This window comes from Myotis lucifugus, unplaced genomic scaffold, assembly GCF_000147115.1.
Source record: "Myotis lucifugus unplaced genomic scaffold, Myoluc2.0 scaffold_1089, whole genome shotgun sequence".
NCBI lineage: Eukaryota > Metazoa > Chordata > Mammalia > Chiroptera > Vespertilionidae > Myotis > Myotis lucifugus.
Window position 1 is genome coordinate 14,377 of NW_005872137.1, and position 10,211 is coordinate 24,587.

Consider the following 10,211-nt stretch of genomic DNA (forward strand, 5'->3'; position numbering starts at 1 on the left):
ACGAGCTGCTGGACCCCGCCAGCCTGGAGGCGGAGACGGACCACTGTGCCTGTGCGGCCAGATCCGCCACCAGTACCGGGCGCTCATCAACTCGGTGCAGCGTAAGGCGGGGGTCGGGGCGGGGGCGCGGGGTGCGGGGTGCAGGCGGGGCGCCTGATCGGCGGCGCCTCGGGCGGGCTCCCCAAGGGCCCCCCGCATCCCTCGTCTCCCTCGGGGCCACACGACTTGCGGAGGCGGGTCCCAGGCGGGACGGCACCGGGGCAGCCCGAAGAGCTGTCCCCTACGCGGGTCCTGGGGCGCGTGCCGGGGGCTCTGGGACTCCCCAAGTCCCGCGAACCGCCCCGTCCGGCTGCGCCCCGGCTGCGGGCGCGGGTGGAGGGAGCCGCCTCCTGGAGTCCCCGTCGCTTGGGGCGCGGCCTTCGCCAAGCTCCAGGGCGCCTTTTGGTTCAAAAGATGAGGGCGCGGGAGGAGAGGGGCTCACGGGAGGCGTGGGGCGCGCGCGGGGAGGCCCAGGCCCCTTACCAGTGTGTGTGTTTTTGGAACAGAGAACCGGGAGGACATCCTGAACGCCAGCGACCGTCTGACCGAGGTCCTGGAGGAGGCCAACACCCTGTTCAATGGAGGTGGTTCCTGTATTTGTTTCCGATGCGTCTTTCCTGCCCTTTGCTTTCCCTGTGGCCGCCCTTCGTGGCAGATGCTGGGGACCGTCCTCCTTCGTTCTACATCGGAGCCGCGGTGCTGACATCACACGGTCCCGGAACCAGTCTGCAGCGTCTCTCACTCGTGGCCCCATGCGCAGGCTCCCCCGAAATACGGGGGAAATGACCCGTAAACACAGAAGCGGGGGTCGCCAGGCCCCCAGCCCAGGAGCGTCCAGGAAGGGGTGATGCCAATGGCAGGGCCTGGGGAGCAGGCGGGGGGAGGGGGGGGCAGTTCTGTTTGAACTCGGCCGCGGGCATCTCCCCGGACTTCCTTTCGCTCGGCCCTTCGTGTTCGGAGCATCATTCCATGTCCTTGTCCCTGTGGGCCCGGGACCCAGCCCTCAGCCCCCAGCCCCGCTGCCCTCGCCCCTCCTCACCCCAAGTTCATCCTCAGCCTCCCTCCCACTCCCCTCTCATCTCCTTTTATTTAAATCTCTCACTGTAGCTTCTGTTTTTTAAAAAGATGTATTTTTTATTGATGTCAGAGAGCAAGGGAGAGAGAGAGAGAAACATCAATGATGAGAGAGAATCATGGATCGGCTGCCTCTTGCACACCCCCCACTGGGGATCCAGCCGCAACCCAGGCCTGTGTCCCCACGGGGAATTGAACCCTGACCTCCTGGTCCTGGGTGGATTCTCAACCACGGAGTCGCCCGGCCGGGCAGGCAGTAGCTTATCTTTAATCCCATGTCCGAGGTCCCATCTTTTTGGATCATCCATCCTCAGAGCGCACTGCCTCGCCGCCTGCAGGTGGAGCCTGGGCTGCCCGGCCCTCACACTGTTTCAGCCCAGGCTCCTTGACCAGTAGCGATTGCCAGTCAGCGAGCAGCGGGCCCAGTTATCGCACAGCGGGCCCAGTCAGCGAGCAGTGGGCCCAGTCAGCGCGCAGTGGGCCCAGTCAGCAAGCAACGGGCCCAGTTATCGCACAGCGGGCCCAGTCAGCGTGCAGTGGGCCAGTCAGAGCACAGTGGGCGTGCAGTCTGACAGTGACGGGGCTGGGCTGCTGGAGTCGAGGGAAAAGCCCTGTGAAGACGGAGGCTTTGTTAGTCGCGGTGACGAAAGGTGGTTTGGTTCCCAGGAGTAGAAGTGGAGGCGGCTGGCTCTAGGGAGACTGGTCGGCTCTGCTTGCAGAGTGTGGCGAGCTGGGCGGGGAGCCAGCGTTTCCAGCGAGATGGGTGGTCGGCCAGGAAGGGCCGCGTGATGGCTGGAAACACGGGCCACAGCAGACAGTGTAACGCGTGTCTCTCTCTTGAACAGTGTCCCGAGCCAGGGAAGCCGTCCTGGACGCCCACTTTCTTGTTTTGGCCTCAGATCTGGGCAAAGAGAAGGCCAAGCAGCTGCGTTCCGATCTGAACTCGTTTGATATGTTAAGATACGTGGAAACTCTCGTAAGTTCAAAGCGACAGAATCTTTAAAAGAAAAGTTTCGTCATCCAGTTGTCTGCTCTGCCGTGTCCATATGCAAATAGCTGTCACCCCACTGTTCCTTCCTGGGGGCTCAGAGTTCTGGCAAGAGACTCACCAGGTAGACGGGTGGCAGGAGAGCTGAGGGGGCCGTCGGAGCTTCCGAGGCTCCAGGGCTGTGGACGTACAAACGGCCGCGCTGTTTCCTCGTTAAGTTCCTAGTTTGTTCTCGGTGACGGGGACCTTTGCCCAGGACGGCGAGGGCAGCGGCAGGCTCGCCGGCGACCAGTCAGGGCTGGTGGGCGGGTGTGTGAGAATAGGATATTTCAGAACCATATGAATACGATTGGGTTCTTTTTCTTTTTTTTTCCCTGTTGTTTTATTTATTTTTCTTTGCCTCTTAATGGGTTTGAGTGGTGGTTGTTACCTGAAATTGTGCGGCTTCTCGGTGATGGGTTTGCCCTGACACCACAGTGCGACCTTTTCTCTCCTGTTGTCTTTTTTATTCTCCTCTGTGCTCACCTCTGCCCTCAGGTCTCTGCTCAGTCGGCAGCCTTCCGACTGGATGTTTGTTAAATGTTATTACGTGATTTAGTACCATGAGATCGGACCAGATAAATTCATTATTTTGTAAAGGATTGAGGTGTTTGTTGTTCTTAAAACCTTAGAATTCTTTAAAAATTTAAATTACTTAAATTTCAAATCTTACATTTTTCTCTGTTCTTAAAAAAACCTTTTTATTTTGAAGTTAGTGTGTTTTTTAAAAGGCACATTCAAGTACCGCTCAGCAGAGTGACCTGATATTGGGTCATCTTTTTAAAACTTACTTTTATTTATCAGGCTAAAGCTCTGTACTTTAAATAACCTATCAAAGTAAGTTCCAGAGGTCTGAAAGCATTCCATATAAAACCCTAAATTAATAGCTGTCCAGCGTCCACGTGGGGAAGACCTTTCCAAGTAGGACGCCAAGTATAGAGCCGATAAATGATAAAGAAAAGGCAGTGCATTCGACCAGACAGGAGTTGGGACATCCCCTACAAGTGGACGGCGGCCAGGGGTGGAGGGGCAGCCGGAGGAGGTGGGGGGGAGGGGGTGGGGAGGGGGGAGGGAGCAGGAGATGCAGGGCTGACGGGCTCTCTGACCTGCTTCCAGCAGCCGCTTTCCCCCCGAGTGGGTGGGGTTACGCTCTCAGAGGACTTGGATGATTGCTCTGTGTGTGTGACCATTTTAGTCGATAACCTCTGGACACTTCACAATCGTATAATGTAACGACCACGTGCTCTCCTAGCAGAGAGAGAGTGTCGCCTTTTCTGCGAGCTCCTCCGAGAGAGGACGCACTCCCGCCAGCTCCCCAGGAAGGCGGCTGCCAGCGGGGCCACCCTCCCCCGTGCCCGCGGCCCCTGGGTGCTGAGGAGGGCCTGGCTCAGGGGCCTGCCCTCTGGGTGCTGAGACCACTGAGCAGGGGCCAGGGGTCAGCTAAAAATGAAAATCCCAACGCAGCTCAGCTTCCCTGTGTCTTGGAGCGTGTGGTTGGGGCATGATTGCGTGTTTTATGCTGGCACAGCCTAACTAGTATTTTACTAGTATTTTACACATGAGCTGCGTGTGCCCCTACGCCCACAGCCTGCGTGGGCCAGAGCCGGGTCCTGTCGGGCTCCGGGGCCGTTTGGGGCCTGGACCAGGGAGGATGTAGCAGCATCCCTGGCCTCCACCCACTCGATGCTGGGAGAACCCCGCACCCAGCTGTGACACCCACAGATGTCTCCACAGCTCGCTCTCTCCCCACAGTCCTCGGTGCACTGAGGACTACCTTCTGCCCATAGCAGGTGCTTTTAAAATGGGAATTTATCAATAAAGTGATCTTGGTAATAGAAATGCAGCCGGCGCGTCTGCACACGGACACAGCCGGTGCCTGTGGCCTGTTACCGCCGAGAGAGGATGGCTCAGTGTGGTGAATGGTTGCTGGGGCTTCACTGGGTTTTTCCCTTCGTTTTGTAGCTGACACACATGGGCGTGAACCCGCTGGAAGCCGAAGAGCTGGTCCGTGAGGACGACAGCCCGGACTTTGAGTTCATCGTCTACGACTCCTGGAGGATATCAGGCAAAACGGCAGAAAACACCTTTAATAAAACCCACACATTCCACTTCCTGTAAGGCTCCTACCCCCCGGGCAGCCATTTGTAAACCGCACGTTGTGTTTGAGTGTAGGCACAGAGGGACGTGGTGCTGCAGAGGGACGGTCGGAGCCGTTGCTTAGAGACCGAACTGGTTTAAGAGCCCATGATGGGGGATTATCTGAGGCAGGAAAGGCTGAGGGCAGGCCCTTCCGGCAGTGAGGGAGCCTCGAGTCCCTGCGTCCGGTCGCTTTGTCTCATCCGTAAAGTCCTCGGAGAGAGACCGTGCCCCTCGGCACCACGAGACGAACACGTGTGACGTGCGTGTGCCACGCTCCCGCCCGGATGCTTGCTCTCTCGAGTTTGAAGGCTGTTTGAGTCACTGCCATGTGACCTGCCCAGTTTGGTTTTGGATCCAACTCTGGTTTTGGAGTTTCTCTCCCCAAATGCACTCATTTCTGTCTTAACTTCCTGCTCAGCTGATGGGGAAGCGCACACTCCCTCCGAGGGCTCTTTGGTGAGGCCGAGTGCAGAGGGGTGGGCCTTGTCCCAAAGCACATTCTCCAGGCCCGTGTGTCTTCCTCATGAGGCGGGGCCGGGCGTCCGTGCGTCCTGATCCCCCTCAGAACCTCGAGACTGGCCCTGTGGGGGGGCTGAGGGGCCCGTGTGGGTCTGTGTGGGGACAGGTTTCTGCCTAACAGGCCTCGGAGCCGGGGGCCCGACCCCTTTCTCTGTTCAGGCACGAAGGTCAGGCCTCTGCACTGTGGGGTGGACTCCGGGTCTTTGTTTGGCTGCTGAGGGCTGGGCTCTGTCAGATCCAGGTGGACGGCTGGCCTTGGCAGCGACCCCTTTACTCACCAGCCGGCCTGCGACCCTGTGCCCGCGATGGCTCCTCCCTGGGCTACCCCCCCCCCGCCCCCCCCAGCTGGCGAGGCTTGTTCTCCCTCAGGCCCCAACCTGGGAGCCTCCGGTAGCTGCTCCAGCGGAGCTGTGAGTGCAGGCCAGGCAGCCCCGCTCGGGGTGGTGCTCTGCTCGGGGTGGTGCTCCAGGCTGCATGTGGGACCTACAGGGCACAGGACACACCTGCCTACATTGTGTCCTTTGGTTGCTCAAGTGTAGGGGCCACAGGGGTCTGAATTCCTGGGGCTTGGCCTCTGCGTGCTGCACCTATCGCTGTGGCTTCCGTCTGCACTGGGCCTTCTGGGAGGGAGTGGGGCAGGGAGCCAGGGTCTCTGCTGAAGCCATGGGCCTCCCGCACACCTGTCTGAAGGCTGGTACCCACGGAGCCGCTTCTGAGAGCACCTTTTCTGTTAGGTTGGGCTCCATCCAGGGCGAGTGCCCTGTGCCGAAGCCGCGCGCCGAGCGCCCCAGGAGGATCTGTGCGCTGGAGAAGGAGCGGGAAATGCCTGTCCAGGTTCGTAAAGCACCTGACGTGGGAACAGCCACAAGTGCAGTGGACATGCAGTTTGGTCATCTTGTCTAGGCGTTAGGGTCTGGAATCACTTAAATAGTCGTGTTATTTGAGTCTTTAAACTTTTTATTGGATTGACCATTGGTCTTAGTCTTAATGCATCCAGTACTTGGGGTCAGTTCTAAGCCTGGGTTTCTCAACCTCCCGATACCAGGCGTGGGGTGGAAGTTCTTGTTCGAGGCTCGGTCTGGTGCCTGTGGGATGTTCAGCAGCATCCTTGGCCGTCTCCCACTGGATGCCAGGAGCAGCTTTCCTCCCCACCCAGGGGGGCAGCCACATATTGGCAATGTCCCCAGAGGCCAAACCACACCCAGGTGTGAGCGCTGTTGTAAAGTACCCTTTTGCGTTTTGCTGTTTTATGCTCCACCTGAAGGTGGCTGGTTTGGTCATGTGACTCCTGTGTGAAGAATTCCTAGGGAATGTTCCTGAAAAGCACTGCTAGCCGGGAGAGACCTAGAGGAGGTACCTGGGGAAGAGCAGGAGGTTCGCTGCGCGTCAGTCGGCTTGATGACAACTTTATATTTTCAGCTAAAAAGAATGGAAGAGTCTCAGCAAGAAGCCACAGAAAAAGAAGTAGAACGGATCTTAGGGTTGTTGCAGACGTACTTCCGAGAAGATCGTAAGTATGACGCCAAGTTCCCGATGGAGCAGTCTACTTGCTCGATGTGTCCCATCCCACCTCCCCCTCCCCGGGGGCAGCCACCTGTAACGTGCTGGGTAGACTCGCAGATGGTCTCAGAGCTATGCCAGTCCTATGAATAGGCACATAGTAGGGTGTTTTGTGGGGTTTTCACAGCTGATCACGATGCACACATTCTTCTGCAGCATGACTTTTCCATGTGGACACTTTCCTCTCAGTGCGTGGGGTCCCCTTATTCTTGTTGGTGACCCCCACTCTACGGATGCATCGTAGACCCACTGACCAGCCCCTCTGCGGCAGGCGAGGGAGGCCTTATAGCCCTTCACTCCCCGTAAGCTGCGGGAGAAGCTTGGCCTGCCTTTGTCCACAGGTGCTAATATTTTTAGGACAGTTTTGAGGGGGAGGGGGGGCCCAGGGGCCATGCCTGGTTTTAATAGATTTGCCAAACTGCCCCCCTGAAGGGTCGTATCTGTTCGCACTCCCACGGCAGGGGGTGCCCGTCCTTCCTCGGGCTTAGTGGTGAGCAGCAGCCACACCCCGTCCTGAAGAATTTCTCCTCCTCTGTCTGTAGCCGACACACCCATGTCCTTCTTTGACTTTGTGGTCGACCCACATTCTTTCCCTCGAACGGTGGAAAACATCTTTCATGTCTCCTTCATCGTAAGGGTAAGACTTATTTCTCTAATTGCTTTTATGAGCTTTTAAAAAATAAATAATGAAAACTGTGGAGGGAGCTGGCAGAGGAGTGGGTACTAACCAGTGTGAATGTAGACCCATTGTCACAAAATAGGAACTGACCTGGAGGCAGAAGCACTGGGTAAACCTAGTTCATAATTTAGGTGCTTGCTTTCCCGTTTAGAATTTTAGTGAAAGGATTGGCAAAATGTGAACATGGAACTATGGGTTCGATAGCACTGTGGTGTCCACGGGACACGCCCTGCGTTCGATAGCCGTCATGTTAGTAGAATCTCCGTGTTCTCAAGAAGCATCAGGGCCAGGTGGTCTATCACGTACTCTCGTAAAAACGGATAATATAATATGCGAGGTGGGCCAAAGGAGGCTCATAGCCGTGGAACCCTGGATTAGTATTTATTGTATTTTCCACGTAAACCACTGTCAGCCTGCTTTGGCCCACCCCGTGTCTACAGAGAGTGATAAAGCAGGTGTGCAGCACGTGGAGGAGGGCGTACAGCGGTCTTGTAGCTCTAAGCGGGAAGTTGCTTTAAAGGAGGTAAAGTAAAGTGCTAAGGAGATTGCTTAGACTGTGTCTTACCGGATTGCTTTCCAGCACATGTAAGAGGAAAGTGATCTTAACCTGAGACAAAAATCTTGCATTGACCAAAGTTTTCCCAGAAATGATAACAGGCATATTTTGTCAATGGTACATGATAGAATTATGCATAATAAAATGTGAGTATGCAAAAAAACGCTTGTATCGGTTAAGGAGGAAGACAGTTTAGTTCACGAGATCCTGGGGCGGAGGCGTGTTGGGTAGAAAAGCTGTGAGAGACCCGGGAGGCGTGTAAAGAAAAACGTTCAGGTCTTGTCCATGTAATCGCCCACTGTTGTCACAGTTTCATTGTCTGAGATACAAAACTTGCTGAAAACTTTTTTATCCAGTGGTTATAGGATCTAAATTGTAGTCTTCTAAAATCATTTTTTTGGTGTGTTTTAGGATGGTTTTGCAAGAATAAAACTTGACCAAGACCGACTGCCAATAATAGGTAAATGATCCTATGTTCAGGAAAATTAGTTTTAGAGAAAACTTATTTGGTACTAGAGTTTATGTATTTTACTAAATGTGAGTGAGTTTTCACTTTAGGAAACAAACTCTTGTAATGCTGTATCTTTCTCAACCAACTGAAAATGTGGCCATAGTTTAAAACAATGGATTCATCTATATCATTGATTTGGTTCAACATCTGCTGTCAAGATGAACAAGAAATCATATAATTTCCCTCAAATTTTAAGTTAGAAAGTTGGTCATTGCCGATATTTTTGTAGTTTTCTTCCTATTTTCTCCTAATGCCAGCGCCTTCGCTTCCTGAGAGAATCTTTGCTTCTTAGTTGAGTAATTGCTCCTGGTAAGAACTCGTAGAGAGTGCAGACCGCCAGGGCGCAGCTCCGTGGTTGCTATGCAAGGTTTCCAAGTGGTAGAATGTGTTACTCGACTACATTTTTTTAATGAAAACAAATGGATGACTTGCTACTATAATAACATTACAACGCAGTGATGCATGAAGTCCCAATAACTAAGTAGAATTGGAATCGTCTTCTCGATACAGGTTTCATTCCTGTTATTCGTCAGTTCCTGTTTAGCTTACCTCTTCTGAGTGGATAACCTTTGAAAACTTTTGTCTTTCAAACAGAGCCTGTTAATATTAATGAGGAAAGTGAGGGCATTGACCAAAACACCCAAATCAGGAATCAAGGGATTATAGCTTTGAGTTACCGCGACTGGGAGGTAAAGCTCCGCCCATGCCCACAGGTGGTCCCGCCCTCCCTGGACCTTGTCCGTAAGCCCGTGCCCACCTGTTCTTTGCTCTGCAGGAGATCGTGCGGACCTTTGAGATCTCGGAGCCCGTGATCGTCTCCGGCCCGAGCCGGCAGAGCCTGAGTGCTGACGGCAGCTGAAGGTAAGGCTCTGGGGGCAACCGGGGCTTTTAGCAAACGCTCCGGGCGTCTGACCATCCCGTGGGCAACATTCTGGGCAAGTGTGGGTCTTGCCGCCCGTTGCCTCCCTTGTTGGGGACAAAGGCCGGGCAGGCCCTGTGGTTGATCCCCTTTGATAGGCAGTCGGTAGAGGCAGAGCAGCTAGTTCCTGGCGTGGCTTTTTTAACCCCTAGCATGACCCATCGGTACGTAAGTGAATATGGAAGCCTCCCATCGGTTTGGTTCAGTGTCCCGTTAGATTTGCTTACTTTGTGGGTACAAAGCAGAAAAGGAGGATCCCCTCAAAATGAAGTTAGGAAATGGCCATTTCTCAAACGAGCGATGCTGTGAGGGAACTCTGCCTTTCTACGAAGGAGTGCATTGCTGCAAGGAAGGCTCAGTGGTGATCTGGCTTCTGCAAGCAGCTGTGGGGGGCCTGGGAGACCGGGACTTGGCTGGCTCTGCCCCTTTATGGTGGCGGGCAAGTCACCTGCTCACGGCTCAGCCACATTTGCCTGACAGATCTATGAATCTCCATAAAATGGGGAGGCGTCTTTTTCTAGCTGAAGTATTCTATGATTTTGAGAGTTAAATGTAAACTCTTCACATGTGCCTCAATTAATTGAGCTGCTTTTGTTCTGGGGTCCTGAGGGAGAGGGGAGTATTGACATAAGGTAGGTGTGTGATGGGTGAACTGGGCCTACGCACTGAGGAGGGCTAGCTGTTAGGTTGCATTCTTGTATATTAAGTCAACTTTTGATTTCTAAACTGTTAACCAGCTATTTCCCCTCCTCCCTTTTAGGACTCTAATGGATAGTGAAATCCAGAAAGGAAAGCAGCATGTGTTGTATATATTGTATGATTGAACGTTTTTAAAGGCAGATTGTTTTTAGTAAACTGTAGCTTTTGATAGTGTATCGATTTGTCATGGTTGTCTTTGATTAAAGGAGATGCACTGCCATGTTCACAAATAGTTGTAGTTGCTCTTTGTTCTGTTGTCAGGAGAGTGGCTTCTCTCCAGTCCGGTCCCACAGGAAGTTTCAGACCGGCTGGTAGTGGCCCACACATCCTGATGGTCCTTGTTACATCCCTGGCTGTGCAGTCAGCTTGTCGGCTCCACACATAACAGGTTGTACCACATGAAATAGTCTTTGTGCTAAAACGTGGTCAAGTATCAGCAATGTCACGTCACTCAGCCTATGATTTATACACAAGCAGCTCCTCGGTCCT

General features: G+C 53.9%; 1 protein-coding gene across 1 annotated transcript in view; it reads left to right on the top strand.

The window, feature by feature from the left end:
• The window catches only part of NSMCE4A (NSE4 homolog A, SMC5-SMC6 complex component), a 23,973-nt gene extending 14,021 nt beyond the window's left edge, over positions 1-9,952 (top strand). The window contains 12 exon segments of the mRNA XM_006107284.2: positions 6-44; positions 47-101; positions 546-623; positions 1,959-2,089; positions 4,103-4,254; positions 5,533-5,632; positions 6,218-6,308; positions 6,901-6,995; positions 8,005-8,053; positions 8,699-8,793; positions 8,880-8,965; positions 9,784-9,952. Coding sequence (XP_006107346.2) covers positions 6-44; positions 47-101; positions 546-623; positions 1,959-2,089; positions 4,103-4,254; positions 5,533-5,632; positions 6,218-6,308; positions 6,901-6,995; positions 8,005-8,053; positions 8,699-8,793; positions 8,880-8,963 — 969 coding nt within the window. The 3' untranslated portion in view covers positions 8,964-8,965; positions 9,784-9,952.
• The last annotated feature ends 259 nt before the right edge of the window (positions 9,953-10,211 follow it).